This window comes from Pecten maximus, chromosome 15, assembly GCF_902652985.1.
Source record: "Pecten maximus chromosome 15, xPecMax1.1, whole genome shotgun sequence".
Lineage (NCBI taxonomy): Eukaryota > Metazoa > Mollusca > Bivalvia > Pectinida > Pectinidae > Pecten > Pecten maximus.
In genome coordinates this window covers 8,866,809-8,884,059 of record NC_047029.1, presented here as the reverse complement: position 1 = coordinate 8,884,059, position 17,251 = coordinate 8,866,809, and the positions used below count along the sequence as shown (strand labels likewise).

General features: G+C 36.4%; 1 protein-coding gene across 1 annotated transcript in view; it reads right to left on the bottom strand.

The window, feature by feature from the left end:
• Positions 1–17,251, bottom strand: part of LOC117343768 (methylmalonyl-CoA mutase, mitochondrial-like) — a 42,019-nt gene that overhangs the window by 2,926 nt on the left and 21,842 nt on the right. Inside the window, exon 15 of the mRNA XM_033906256.1 lies at positions 1,688–1,815. Coding sequence (XP_033762147.1) covers positions 1,688–1,815 — 128 coding nt within the window. The remainder of the gene's footprint in view (positions 1–1,687; positions 1,816–17,251) is intronic.

Sequence of the window (17,251 nt, the reverse complement as noted above, 5' to 3'; positions counted from 1 at the left end):
CGAGCAAAGGTTAAAACACAGTGATACCCTGAACAAGCGGACCGCTACATTTACATATGATACTGGTATAACTGTTAGGGAAAAAAAACACGGCATCCTTGGGGTAATGATGAGAAAACGTGCTCTTTCTGATCCATGACCTAGAACCTCTCTCATACCAGCAGGCTAAGCAATGGGCTAGTGGGTCAGGGCAGAATCACAACGCAATCATCAGTAACCGAAAAACTAATGGGAAATTTTTCGAGTATGAAATTAGGAAAAGCCTTGAGATATTCAAAATGAGAGACGGCGTCCAAGGTTTATTAGTACTTTGTTCAAGTTGAGTGTATGCTATAGGAACGCTGTAGATTACAAGGATATTGGTAAAGATTTACTATGTTAAAGCGGAGGTGTTGGAGCGCAGGGTAGAGGAACCTTGTAGATAAGGTAATGGAGAATAATGAGTTTTCCAGAATGGAGTAGATATTGATTGTGGTGGTAGGTGGAGGTATAAGACTGATATACTTTCATTCTTAGCTTAACATTTGTCGCTAAAGACTGCGATTATATAAAATGTATCTCATGCTTCGACAGAGACAGAAAATATCGGAATAAATCATCCTGATAAATATCCGTATAACGGAGCATATTTCAGAGACAATAAATATCGGACTAACTTATCCTGATAAACATCCGTATTAAGGAGCATTTATTATATATTGAGTGTAACACGTGGTAGAAACCTATAAACAAATACGTATAAAACGAATAAATTATCTCCATTAAATATGTTTAAAGAAGCTTAAAGTACAGTGGTAAACTTTATGGTGACTTAATGCTTGTAACACGTTATCCTCAAAACATTGACAGAAAAATAATTGCTACACGTGCAGCACGGGGAAATTATCGGTATATTTAGTACATGTAATGCTCATGCTGAATATAGTTTATTCAACAGGTGAAAATATTTATTGATAAAAATATATATATTGAATTTAGGTACATGGTTGTTTGTTAAGTAATCCTTGGCGTCGTATCCGATTTCTTTTGGTTTTGGTTATTTTGTTTACCGTCCTATTAACAACCAGGGTCATCTAAGGACGGGCAAGGTTTTGAAGTTGGAGGAAAGCCGGAGAAAAACCACCGCCCTACGGTCAGTACTTGGCAACTACCCCATGAGGGTTTCAAACTCGCAACCCAGAGGTGGAGGGCTCGTGACCGCGACCCCTTGTCGTATCTGAATAGTGCTACACATAGCATCGAACCATTGTGGAACGGTTGCTGAATATCTTAGCTTTTATCTCGTAAAAATGTTTTCAAAAATGTTAACAGATCTTCAACTCCACATTCTGTTTTCGTTGGTGTTTCTTATCTGTTCTGCCCCTTTCTATCTTTATTCACGTCTTCGTTAAAATACAATATAAGTTAAAATAATCTGTTGCGTGACGAATTTAGTATATATTCCCTTGTTACGGAAAGGACGTAAGTAAGTTGTACAACTTTTGTCCAATCTATTTGCTTTTATCTGCAATAAAATTTATTTAAACAAACAGATGTTAGAAAGAGCGCATGTAAATAAGGTGATGCAAACTTAATCATTCCCATTTCACTTTATCTGTATCCGAAGAGAAAAATTATCAGATCTTAATAGTCATACGTATTAATATATTATCCATGTATTGTATAAGATGTTATTTTTGATACATACGGTCGACCCATGTTTCTCAGTTCTTCAATGAGTTGTGGGATCAGCGTCTTGTGACCTGCTGCCAGCGAACTGACCCCTACCACATGAACGTCGGCATCAAGCGCCTGCTGAGCTGCCTCTTTTGGTGTCTGGAAAAGAAACAATAAATATTTATCTTCTAATAACCTCAACAAGGTAAACTATGTCAACAGCGTCTATCTCATCGTCAAACCTTGATGTCATACATTAGTAACTTCTAAATACGATAATTGTAAAACTTTTAGGGAACGTGTTCCAAACTAACCCCGCAGTGTTAATTGGTGCTAATGGAAGTCACAGTTGCCTTTTCTGTGTTATGACATATATTTTAGCAACATACCAACCGTATCTAATGGAAGTCAAAGTTGACTTTACGAGCTATTACATATAAACATGTACATGGTGTTTAGCAAAAATACCAACCATACACAAATACCAACCCTTTCTGTTTAGGCCAACTTTGGTTTTCTGACATCCATTTTTATTTTTATACCCCTGGTCCCTACCACTACTGACGAGTAATAGAAAGACGTAACGGATCTATGTATACTGGGACTAAATCCACACTCAAACTTTTTCACAGTGTCGTTTGTACAATGTTCTAAACCATGTGTTGGTACAGTCATACTATTATATATGTTTGTTTATTTGTTTATTTTTGTTTAACGCCCAATTAACAGCCAGGATCATTAATGGACGTGCCAGGTTTTGGAGGTGGAGGAAAGCCGAAGTTCCGAAGAAACAAGAATTCCACGGAAGTGGAGGTGTCGCCTGTGTATGCGAATAATTAAAGGGTCATAACTCTTTAAAATTAGGACTTGAATAAAAAAAATTAATCCAGTAATAATTATTCAAGTTATTGAATGGAAACCATTTTCGCAAAAAATTAAAGGGCCATAACTCTTTTAAAATGGTGCGAATAAATTTGGTTAACGAACTTGTCCACAGTATTATGGTAACGAACCTTCCCATGAAGTTTCAAATTAATCCTGTAATAATTATTCAAGTTATTGAGTGGAAACCATTTTCGCAAAAAATTAAAGGGCTATAACTCTTTTAAAAAGGTGCGAATAATTTTGGTTATCGAACTTGTCCGAGCTATCATGGTAATGAACCTTCCCATGAAGTTTCGAATTAATCCGTTCTAAACTACTAAAGTTATCGCACGAAAACCATTTTCCGGACGACGCCGACGCCGACGCCGACGCCGCCGAAAAGTAATACCTATATGTCTCCTTTTTCAAAGGCGACACAAAAACCACTGACCTACGGTCAGTACCTGGCGACTGCCCCACGTGGGTTTCGAAATTGCAACCGACATAGAGGGCTAGTGACATGATAAAATGTCGGCCACCGCGGCCCTGAATTATAATACACCTTTACATATAACCGTGTGTTGGTACTGTCATAATACATCTATATACATGTATGTACATGTTTTGATAGGAACTAGGGGCCGCGGTGGCCGAGTGGTTAAGGTGTCCCGACACTTTATCACTAGCCCCCCACCTCTGGGTTGCGAGTTCGAAACCTACGTGGGGCAGTTGCCAGGTACTGACTGTAGGCCGGTGGTTTTTCTCCGGGTACTCCGGCTTTCCTCCACCTCCAAAACCTGGCACGTCCTTAAATGACCCTGGCTGTTAATAGGACGTTAAACAAAAACAAACAAACCAAATGATAGGAACTAGACCGTGTACGAAATTCGACCAATAAGAAGTATGAAGGTTACCACATTTCTGTTAAAACTTTAAAAAGATTCATTACTAATTGAAGTGACAAGGTTTATCCGAATGATAGCTATCTAGTCTAAAACGGGATGTTTTACACTGAATATATTCCCTCGATATCCCAAGACTTCTAGGACGTTGAGTTCAAACTACGGCTTTGTTTACATCTTGTTATTCCCTTGTTGGTTACTTTGATGTCTTTCCAAGGACCTTGTTCAATAAGGCCTGAACGTAACAAACTGTAACATCAAGACTGAGAATGCCCATCGTAGTTAATAGAAACAGTGCAAATTTGCATTACAAGGACAAGTTGACACACGCTAATGTAATACATATGTTCCAAAGAAGTAGCATGCAATTGGGTCTGGTTTTGAAAAGTATATCACATCATGAGCCCTAATTATATTTGTATACATAAGAGAAAGAATATAGCCATATAAACACTCACAGCGTTCAGTTTTACAAACAGCAGTAGACAGCTGGGCTCCGTATAAGCTGAACAAACGTGAGCCCACAAATGGTATCCCATAAACCAGGCAGTAATTGGATATTAAGTTTGCGCTAAACAAGTCTGGGAAGAAATCAATAACGTCTCTCATACTGTAGTTGATTTTAATAGTTTTTGAAAGTACAAGTTAACTCTAATTCTTCATACAAAATTTTTAATTCAGTAGAATAGAGGATCATATATTTATCTTAAAATTGAGATTTTATAAAATGATATTACAAAAAAATGTTTTCATTAAATTGAAATAGCAATAAACTTTCAAAACATTTAGATGCACTTAATAGAATTTAGTTGATAAAGAAAACATTCAGATAATTACAAAATAGTACGCGCCAATGTATGAAAGTAAAGATCTTGTAAAATGATCTTGCAAAAAAAAAAAAAAAATCTTCATTTAATTGAAATAGCAATCACTTAAATATAACCTTTAAGTAAGTACAATAAAATTCATTAAAAATTCAAATAAATACAGAATGTTTTCATACCGATGTATTGAATGGCATGTTTTGTAAAACAAAATATATAGTTAAACATTACAATTATGGCTCTACAATAGATTTGAGAGAAAAAAGCATTAAACACAAACTGAGTGAACGGAATGCCTGTTCTATCAAAAGTCACCGAAACAGAAATATAGCTCGTGGCGACGTGAACTGTATAGATCATTAGTGTTCCGCAAGATGAATCCAAATAACGGAGCAACGAAGTTCAGCATAACGCTTTACCGGATTCAATCATAAAGGAAATATGTATATAAATATTTTAATATACTATATTGGTCAATTCAAAAAAACATTTCGCTGTAAAATTAATCAAATTGCATATGATAAGATGAAATCCATTTTTTCTATTGGAAAACCTAAGCTATCATCGGCTCGGCTCTGAATCGATTTTGTTTGGTTTGATATTGTTAAACTTCCTATCAAAAGAAGTCATTAATTGTTACTAATGATAGCCACTGACATACGATGTGCAATCAGACATAAACTACTACACACCTGGACACGTCACATCCACCAAGTCACATCTTCAGTTTGTCACGACAAGGGACAGGACATTTAACTTTCCTTATAGTAGCGAACGCTCAACAAATGTGAAAAAAGAGGAAGTGACAAACGAGACACTGGGAAGAGCTCTTCAGAAAGAAGGGAGATAAGATTTAAATATCGGTCTCCTCTTACAAATTATGCTATTCGAGCAGGGTGTGCAAATATTATGTCCTACCTGAAGGTCAGCAGGCTTAAAATTTTAACTAAGATTTCCATGTGATCATTTGTTATGATGATATAATGCAGTCAAACACTATATACCATTAGAATATCTTAATTAGATATGGAGCGTTATCCACTATAGTGACTACATTAAATTAGCCAGGATATGGTAAATAGACATTCTGATCCACCATTAGGCACCATTCTACGTGAATCGATGATATTCCCGATGCAGTGGTCAATATATGCAAAGCAAACCCATGTATAATGTGTGTGTGTCCCAATTTGGTATTGCTAGAAGAGGTCCCCGGGTCTCAACGGTCATCTTTCTATAAAACAAAATGAACTGGTGTAATGCCATTGGTGGAACTTTTTGAGAAGGCCAAAAGAATAATAACAGTTTACTGATACTTGTCAAACAGATGAAGTTTAATTTTTTTTTCACGATGGCAGTCATGATGGCCATCTTGAATTTTGACCTGCCATAGAAATTAGAACAGGTATTTGGTCAGCACCATCTCATGATTATTTGTGGCAAGTTTCAATTTGAGTAGTTTGAAATAGGGGTTGCTCAGCAAAACCATGCTTGCATAATCAAGTTACAAAATGGCCGTCGACGGCTGCAATATGAACTTTCGATGAGGTCAAATGATAGGTAAACTTTGTCCGCTTCCTTTCCTTAACATCCTCACCAACATTTAGCTCAGTAGCTCAAGTGGAACTTCGGAAGTTCAAAGTGTATTTTTCAAGATGGCGGCAATGGTGCCCATCTTGGATTTCAGACCTGCACGAAAAGTGATAACACTTGTAGAGCACCATATAAGGATCATTTTCATCAGATCAATCCGACCGAATCCGAAGGAATTCGGAATGTGAACAGTAAACGCACTTCTCTCGACGGACGGGCGGGTGGCGCACGACGCCCTTCGGAGTACGATGTATATAGGTCATTCTGACCCTTCAAACCAGATGACCTAAAATCACGTCGACGGAGATTCAATCATTGACGGAAAATTAAAATGCATATGGCATTCACAGGAAATTAGACACCAAACATGTACAAATAGGGCGATTTGATGGTAATGGAGATATGCATAATTCTGCAAAACAGAATGGAGTGTTAAAGGTTTCCCATATTAGATATTATGTTATATATTCCAATATTAAGGCTATCCACATTATATATATAGATATATGTAGGAGCTTAGTCAACGATATAGGAAATACACCTTTGATATACAAAGGAGCCTAGTCAACGATAATAGGCAACCTATATAGGAGTTAAGTCAACGATATAGCTCATCCTCGTGTGATAAATATGAGTATATAGGGATAAGTATCCCTATATGGAGCTAATATCTGGTAATGAATATATGAAAGGCTTGTCAGGATGTTGTAAGGACAGTCTTTCAGAGTACTGACGTGGATTCGACGGAAATGGCTTTTATGTCCCCACCATTCAGCGGCAAAAGGCATCCAAATTGCTCCATTTAGGGTCTTTCTTGTACGCGTGAATGTGATTTTTTTTATAGTGCACAAGTCTGGGATTTTCATTTGGTAAGTACATTGTACCTGTATTTCAATAAAGTAGCTTCATCTTATCTTGTTATTGGTGTTTATAATGTCTATATAACATAATTGTAAGAACTAATCACCATATACCTACGCTGTACATCGAAAACACGGTAGAGTATTTTTGTGTTCAGGAAGATGAAGAAAGAATTTCAAAGAAAGTATTTATGATGTAGACATTCATTCTCTCTGCCCATTATTCAATTTCTATATTTTGTTTCAGAACAATGCGAAGGAAACTCAATTAAGTGATCTGTGTGGAATCTGTAAACAGCCCGACTACAGAGCCAATTTTCTAGTCTGAAAGTTAACACCACAAAAGCTTTAAAACTTCTTCTGATGATAGGGTTTCAGAGTCTAAACGATATTTTTTCCTAAAGGTATTTCATTCATTATTCATGATGAGTTGCTTACAGCAGTAGTCATTCATTAATTAAGCTTTGTAATTTTCTGAAGGAAAGGTCAACGCTCAATAAACAAAGACAAGGCCATGGGTCAATAAACCTCGCTATACTATATTGTTTATGATGAAGGTGTGAATTTATCATGTTATCTATAAACAGCTGCCATCTCTCATTGATACAGCTGTACCATATGTCGGGTAAACTGCTACGTTACTAAACAATTTATCTATACATCAGCAAGTTTGAAAATAAAATCTGCATACCTAAATCAAATGTGACCATCCTCATATGTAAAGTTATGACAAAACAAAAACTATTTCTAAGAAGTACTTATTACAACCAGAAAAAAACTTGCCATTTCCTCGCCACTACTTACACTATAGTAATCCAAAATCTTATCGGGTGATTAATACATAACGTCCTTTACATCTCTAAATGGTATATTAGAGGACTAATTTAGAACATGATATGTATCATGACATGATCGTGAGGTGACCAATGTGGAACCAGATATAACCAACAACAAAATTATAGGTGGCTACTGCGGGGCATGCTGTATCCTACAGTATGATAGTCTGATGTGACCAATTTGTGACATGCTGTATCCCGCTACATAATAGTATAAGGTGATTCATGTGTGACTTACTGTATCCCACTATATGATAGTATGAGGTGATTAATGTGTAACTTGCTGTATACAACTATATGATAGTATGAGGTGACTTATGTGTGACTTGCTGTATACAACTATATGATAGTATGAGGTGACTAATGTGTGACTTGCTGTATACAACTATATGATAGTATGAGGTGACTAATGTGTGACTTGCTGTATACAACTATATGATAGTATGAGGTGACTAAGGGTGTGACTTGCTGTATCCCACTATATGATAGTATGAGGTGACTAATGTGTTACTTGCTGTATACAACTATATGATAGTATGAGGTGACTAATGTGTTACTTGCTGTATACAACTATATGATAGTATGAGGTGACTAATGTGTGACTTGCTGTATCCCACTATATGATAGTATGAGGTGACTAATGTGTGACTTGCTGTATATAACTATATGATAGTATGAGGTGACTAACGTGTGACTAACTGTATTCCACTATATCATAGCATGAGGTGACTTATGTGTGACTTGCTGTATCCCACTATATGATAGTATGAGATGGCATATTTTGATGCCGGCTGTATCCCACTACATGATTGTATGAATTGGCAAATGTGTGACTGGCTATATCCCAATACACGAGAGATCTTAATCCAACAATCTTGTTTTATGTCTTATATGTGTCTAATAATATAGGCGGCTTACAGCTGCTGCTTCTTGCCTTCAATAATATTGTAAGTTTTTCAATTTCATTCGACCTGGATTTATTAAGAAAACGAATCCATACAATTACACGTATTATTCTTTATCAACATGAATAGGATACTTTGACATCTAAGGTACAATCTACTCTTTTTACAGAATCCTGTGAAAAAATACCTCGGTCTCAGTTTGCTTATAGACATATATTTTGCTTTTACTATGGCGCCAAAATGTATATATAACCCTTAGTCCTCAATGACATAAATTGATGACGTCATATCCACTCCTTGCAATTATCTAAATTGTCCGTAATTTTTATCAAACTGATGCCTCTATAGAATTCAATGACGTTAAATACAAGCTTGGGAACTAACTATTGAATAAAAGGTTCTTTTCGAGACAATCAACTGATTGTGGCATAGACAATTTTTTGTAATAAAAGTATCCATAAGATATGGTAAAATAAATGAAATATGGAAATATAATTCCTAACGAAAACAGGAACAGGACCCGACAGCCCTCATCGTATCAATGCCTTCTCCCCAATTACACGAACAAGGTCATAATAAATATATATGGGTCGTGGGAGGCCGGGAATGTGTTAACTTATAACAGGCTGGCACGTGTCTAGGTCAAGTGTCCATCAGGTTAGGTCAGTGAACCAGCTCTACCAACATCTGGAGGTGCTCAATCGAAATGAAGGTCACAGACACTGGTTTACCGGTAGTGGCTGAAATGTCGGGGTGGTACTAATTGATTTTGTGATCAAACCTAAAACCTCACGAACGTAATTCATGGTATCACGAACGAGTACTACTTACTAGAGAGTTTGATTGTTTTTCTTCATAGTTAGGCCAAAACGGTTATATTATATTTCTTCAGAGTTAGGCCAATAATGTTATATTGCATTTCTTCAGAGTTAGGCCAATAATGTTATATTGCATTTCTTCAGAGTAAGGCCTGGAGTGTTATACTGTATTACTTCAGACAGTATTACTTCGTACATTGATCCGACGAAGGACGGGTTATATTCTTACAGAGGTCGGGTTGGGTTGTATTCTAACAAACTGGACATTTAAACAGTGCCTTAGACGACCTTGCTCTTAGACTTACTAAGAAGTAGAACCAATTCCTCGTCTGGGACGAGTGGTAACCAATACAATACATCGTGTAACAATGATAAAGGAATACCAATAAACCTTTCAGCCAGAACACGACCTTGATCCACTGACTTTACCAGGAAGTTAAATCTGTACATCTGTTACATAGGATAGAACATATATAGTTTCCGCCAACACTTCCAAGCTGGTTTAGAAATAGTTTACGGCCCTGACAGGATCAATAACAGTCACAACGATCTATTACAGAGGATGAAATAGGACAGATTCTCTCTCCTAAGTACTTATTATTCACCTACAGTATGACAACTTTGACAGCCTTACAGCCCAAAACACTTAAGACGTGACTCTTACAGTTTATGACTCTACGATAGTGAGCTGTACTTATATTATGTGTCAGAGTTTATAATTTGTTCTAAACCCTGTGTGAAAAAGTGCGAGTTTTCTGGAAATTATTTTATTCACTAACAATAAATGACCCATCCAGATTTTGACATTTGTTTCGACCTATCTTGAAAATCATCTGCCGCCTCAAATGTATCACGAGTCCTAGAACAATCACAGCTGTATGATGCAGCTAATTCATTTTGTTCTACTGTCTTTAATTCAATATTAATATAAAGAAGTTAATATCTTGAGTGCCTTTTGTACAATACCTAGTAAGGTTTACTATTACACGAGAGAAATCAATCTCAGCCGAGGTAATTCTAATTTCGTCCTTCCCACGACCCAATATGTACCTTCAGCATAGGAATGCCGACCAAAAATGATTCCCAGAGATCACTAGTAACCTGTATACTTTTACTGAATACCACTGCTGACGTAAACACCTATTCTTATGTATCAACTTTTTGTGGAATTGACGACTTTCTTTAGTCACTTGCTGTTACTGAAAGCATTGAGATTGGTTTGCATTGCTGGTGTTTTGAAACGATCTATCATCCTACATATTGCAAAGGTAAAACCAACCAGAGTGATCATCAAAACTTATAAGCTATAACTTTGTGATATTGTGTCCTACAATCCTCCAACCAGGGCAATCATCAAAGCTTATAAGCTATAACTTTGTAAGATTTTTTGCTAGAATCCTCCAACCAGGGCGATCATAAAAGCTTATAAGCTATAACTTTGTGAGATTTTTTGCTAGAATCCTCCAACCAGGGCGATCATAAAAGCTTATAAGCTATAACTTTGTGAGATTTTGTCCTAAATCCTCCAACCAGGGCGATCATCAAAGCGTATAAGCTATAACTTTGTGAGATTTTGTCCTAGAATCCTGTAACGTGTTACATACAAAAAGACGTTCTGCAATATAAGAAAGAAACAGCACCTACCAACCAGGACAACTAGATAAGTCAAAAGCAATGTCCCTGCATCTACTTTCATCTGGTAACAAATATTACGTATAAGCCCTGATGTATATTTATGATTCATCATATTTCTACTCGCGACTTGGAAACAAACATGACGTATATGCCCTGATGTACATGTATGTTACGAACCCTGTACCCCCAGTCCGATAGGGCCAACAAGGTTACCTTTGATTGTAGTGTGGTTGTAGTTACACTGACAATGCAGTTTATTTCCTATTTGTACGCAATCTCAATAATTAAGTGGATCATTTTCAATTTGCTTTGAAGGCTAGAATTGCATCTAAAAAATAGCAAAAGCAGAGGAAATGCAAGTCATCAAATACTGGGTAACACGTTAATGAGGACGAATTGTAGTATTGTCGTGTAATCAACAGTTCTCACACGCCTCTCCTGTGATTTCCAAATTAACATGGAACATCAAGTACTGGTTGCAAAGTGTTATTATACAACATATTAACATTTATTGAAATGATAAAAGGTCGCATCTGATGTTATCTGCCAATCTTCCAATCACGTAACATGTGCATCTCCTAAAACTTATATTACACTCACAACAATCTAATTAATCTAAGGGCACTTTTACCGAACACACCACGTCATAGTACCGTATTTATCCGTGTTTCTACTTTGTTTACCGAACACATCACGTCCCCATATCGTATTTATCCTTGTGTGTACTCTGCTGTACCGAATACACCACGTCATGGTACCGTATTTACCCATTGTGTATACGTTTACTTTGTTTTACCGAATATCTTTGTGTGTACGCTGCTTTACCAAATACACCACGTCAAGGTACCGTACTTACACTTGTGTGTACTCTGCTTTACGAAAGACACCACATCATAGTACCGTATCTATCCTTGTTTGTACTTTGCCTGCCCTGCTGGTAGGGCGGATGAATTGTTTTTCGGTAAACACCACGTAATAATAACGTATTTACCCTGTGCTACAGTCAATATCATAGCAACAACCAGAATCCTTGATACGTATAAGTGTATAGTATAATCTTATAAATAGTTCTGTGTAACCAAGATGTCAAACATAATAAAACGTGCAAAGTAATCAATCTCCAGATATTGATATTACGTTTTAGCAAAATCGCCTATTACAGTATATATGCTACATTAACAGTAACTGAAGCTAGCATCTAAAACGTCGACGCCGTCAAATAAAACATGTTCCACTGGACAAAAATTAATCAGGTGTGCCAAGCGTAAGGATATTATACTCTGCAAGAGATTGTATGAATTTGAAATATACTCTAGCAAAAATTTTCAGTTCAACTGTATGTAAAACCCACTCGCAGTATACAGACAGGAAACCAAAAATAAGGCTGCATTACAAACACTGCTACAGTTTAACTGTGATCTATGAACCAGGTACATGCTGTTCAGTGCTGTAAAGGTGACGGTAAAGACTATGCCCGTTGTCAGTGACCGGGTGAGGCGTCATGCTACCGTGTCTAGGTGTGACATTTCAGTATGATAGCACATACGTAGGTCCGCCAGTCGCCCTTTCATTCGTAAACACTGTCCTTCAATTACCGTATTGGGTTTTAGAATAGGAAATAGACAATGCGATAGAAAGCTTTTTTAGGATATCAGCATGCAAAATCGACAAGCCATGTGTCATTGACGACCTAGTCAGAAAGCTACTGTTTATAACGTGTTAATAAGGTATTAGCTGGATCATTTTACGAACAGATTTGTAGTTCGACAACCGACAAATGCCGGTCTTGTCCCTAGATTCAATAGTTGCAGAATGTTGCAGAAAATCCATTAAGTGGTCTTTCGTCTGTCGACAAATCAGTAAGATAAGACTTTGATACTCTGCACCTGCATAGCGCGCGATTCCTTTACGGAAATGGACAGGACGAGGATCAGAACAGGACCTCATTGAGTTACGATTGATCCAAATGATTCCGCACCATGTCGCAATCGTGTATTCAGATTAAGGCAAATGTTGGCTCACTAATTACAAAACAGCATCCACATTTCCTAAAGACATTTGTCGATGCACTATTTAAGAAGATTCATGTTCCGAGTTAATTTCATGCATTTTCTTAAACGCGCAGACGACCGACGTCATGTGTGCACTTTTCTTCAGATCCTTCCGTTACACTCTGGAGGTCGGCCACGAGATGTGGAAAATAGAACATCGTATGAGAACTCTAGTTAACTTGATTCCTGAAAATGTGACTGTCAACTGAAAATATCAAGTTCTAATAAGGTGTATTGTTCCTTTATTATACGGCAGCTGTGTCAACTGATGTTCCGACTGAGCAACCTACGGCCATAAATCTGACAGAAAATGACCCGTCAAAGTATTCCTGTACTCCTCAATGGTGAAAACTTTGAACAGAAGGATATGGTGTTCTCCGACCACCGATAGAAGTCGCGTAGTTGTCTTTGACAATACAGGGGAAACGGAACTAGCTGTATACCAAAGAGGTATATCCACGGCCTGATTAATCAATTGTACACACAAGACTGCAGGTACTATGTTAAAACAAACCCCTGTCTATAAATGTCAACTCTATAAGAACATGACACAAGAATATTCTTCATTTTGAAACGGTACACCATCGATCTTTTATATATATTGTTATCTATAGTCTAGCAATAACAAATCTACAGATGGAAACGGTTCTATACGCATTTTCAAACAAAGTTGATGGGTTGTTTTGTTTTTCTGCTGTTATTTTTTTTCAATATTCACTATTTTTAGCTCAGCGTATGCTTCTGAATTAATGCCCTGTTAGGTTGCCAAATTATTTTATCGCTAAAAGTAAGTTCTATTGTATCTATGAGTAGATTACTTTATGATTATCATGTTTCAAATAATTCTGGGGGTAGAAAATGGCAGTGTATCACAGTATAAGTTAAATCGGATAGTTCATTAATTAAACTAAGATACTGATGTATAATACACTGTCTGGAATACTCTGTTATCCTCATATCCCAAAGAAAATGACCTCGGTCTATAAAATGGAGATTATAAAATCAAAATGAAACTGATCTTTTTTTTTATATGTCCAGATATGACTGGTTCAATATGGATTCTGTTTGTTTATTTGATGATGAAAGACGTCGGTCATCGAAACCACTAACTCTACAGGAGCATTGATCAAACATCAGTATAATTCAGCCCTTCATTACCACAAGCTGTGCAGTATCTTATCTGATAACATGGTATACGCCCACTTTTATACTGGCCACACAACTGGAGCGAATATGTAAATAGGTGCGCAGTAAGTTCTCTGATGTTCTTTGAAGCTACTAATCTATATACACTGCTTAGCTAAGTAGCTGTTAGATTTTAGTTACCAGTCTGCAGTTAGATTTTAGATACCAGTCTGCATACATTGTTTAGCTAAGTAGTTGTTAGATTTTAGTCACCTGTCTACGTACACTGCTTGGCTAAGTAGTTGTTAGATTTTAGTTACCTGTCTGCATACACTGCTTGGCTAAGTAGTTGTTTGATTTTAGTTCCCTGTCTACGTACACTGCTGGGCTAACTAGCTTTTAGATTTTAGTTACCTGTCTACGTACACTGCTTGGCTAAGTAGCTATTAGATTTTAGCCACCTATCTACGTACATATGTACACTGCTTAGCTAAGTAGCTGTTAGATTTTAGTCACCTGTCTACGTACACTGCTTGGCTAAGTAGTTGTTAGATTTTAGTTACCTGTCTGCATACACTGCTTGGCTAAGTAGTTGTTAGATTTTAGTTACCTGTCTGCATACACTGCTTGGCTAAGTAGTTGTTAGATTTTAGTTCCCTGTCTACGTACACTGCTGGGCTAACTAGCTGTTAGATTTTAGTTACCTGTCTGCATACACTGCTTGGCTAAGTAGTTGTTAGATTTTAGTTACCTGTCTGCATACACTGCTTGGCTAAGTAGTTGTTTGATTTTAGTTCCCTGTCTACGTACACTGCTGGGCTAACTACATGTAGCTGTTCGATTTTAGTTACCTGTCTACTACACTGCTGGGCTAAGTAGCTATTAGATTTTAGTTACCTGTATACGTACACTGCTTGGCTACGTAGTTGTTTGATTTTAGTTACCAGTCTGCATACACTAAATGGCTAAGTAGCTGTTAGATTTTAGTCACCTGTCTACGTACACTGCTTGGCTAAGTAGTTGTTAGATTTTAGTTACCTGTCTACGTACACTGCTTGGCTAAGTAGCTGTTAGATTTTAGTTACCACTGTCTGTGTCTTTGTTTTAAATTAATATGGAGGGGAAATTTCACAATTTTAGATTCACATAGAGGGAAAATATCACCAAAATGGTGATATTTTCCCTCTATGTGAATCTAAAATTGTTATATTAATATTGTTAGATTGACATGGAGGGAAATTATCACCAATTTAGATTGACACGGAGGGACAATATCACAATTTAAGACTGACATGGAGGGGAAATGTCACCATTTTAGATTGACATGTAAGGTCAATAACATCATTTTTGATTGACATGTAAGGTCAATAACATCATTTTATATTGACATGGAGAAAATATCACCAATTTAGATTAACACGGAGGAGAATATATTCCTTTTAGATTGACATGAAGGGAAAATATCACTATTATAGATTGACACGGAGGGAAAATATCACCATTTTAAATTGACATGGAGAAAAAATATCACCATTTAAGATTTACATGGAGGGAAAATATCACTATTTTAGTTGAACATGCAGGGAAAATATTGCCATTTTAGATTGATGCGGAGGGAAAATTTCGACATTTGAGATTGACATGGAGGGAAAATATTACTATTTTAGAATGACATGGAGGGAAAACGTCACCATTTTAGATTGACATGGCGGGAAAATATCACAATTTTAGATTGACACTGAGTGAAAATATCACCATTTTAGATTGACATGGCGGGAAAATATCACATTTTCACATTGACATGGAGGGAAAATATCAACATTGTAGATTGACATGGAGTAAAATCATCACCATTTTAGATTGACACTGAGTGAAAATATCACCATTTTAGATTGATATTTAAGGAGAATTTCTCCATTTTTGAACCATATTGAGGGATATTATCACATATACTGTATAATCATATTTGGCAATATACTGGAACAATTTGATGTATACATTGTATGTAGCAATATACCTGAACAATCTTATTTTTTTATTCTTGAAGACTTTTACATAATATATATAAATATCCTTAATGCTAATTCCACAAACGCTCAATCTCAATGAAATTCAAGCATTGAACTGCTTGGTTCATTATCATCCTCATCATCATCATGATTTTTGACACACTGTATGTGGTACATATGCCTAGACATCTTGATGTACATTTTGATGATTAACGTAAAGTGATATACAAACATTAATAAGTTAATAACTACACTATATGTCCATAAAATCTCAACCTACATAATTAAAATCAGATGTACATAATTTTTTTGCACTACGCTACTCCCTGTATGAACGTTAAATCCATACGGAGAGTAGCATAGCACCAATGTACATCTGATTTTAGTTAGATTGATAAAATCTGTCCTTGTTTCTATAAACTGCTGGATTGTGCAAGCGAAAGATGTGGTAGTGAAAAATTTATAAAACAATCTATCAAATCTAGTGTGGGGTGTTGACGGGAGGGCCGGGAGGAATCATAGACATTCCCCCTGGGTAATATTTTCATTGGAAATCTCCTATATCGAAGACTGATCCCTCATTCCTATCAATGAATGAAGTTGTCATGATTTCTTCTTATTCAGCCTGAACAATTAAGTGAAGATGTATATTAGATAGTGTAATGCAGTATTCATGGATATACTTTTCGGTATACACACTACGGACACATTGAAAATCTTCTGTAACAGAAACATAATGTTTGTGAATATATATATATATAAATACAGACTTAAATGTCTGACTTCCAAATGAATGAAACATAATCATAAACAACAAAATATGAAAGTTAGTTTAGCCAAACAAAATGGTATAGCATACCAAATGCTAATTCACATTATGTACAATGTACAATATCACTTGTGAAGAGTGAAGGACAAAATCATGGATGGACGTACAAGGACAAACACAAAGTACTTACATCACTCAAATATCAGAGGTGAGGGTCAGAAATAAACTCTTAAACTAATAAACAGTGAATGAATGGCCACAATGTTTTGGAGTGTGTCACATAAGACTTGATTTCAGAATACAACTCAAGCTGGGGTTGTTTGTTTATGCAGACAAACTGGTTCATCTATTTTTTAAATTGTTTTAATTTCAGGCATATACCTTGATGGACCTGCAGATGTTAA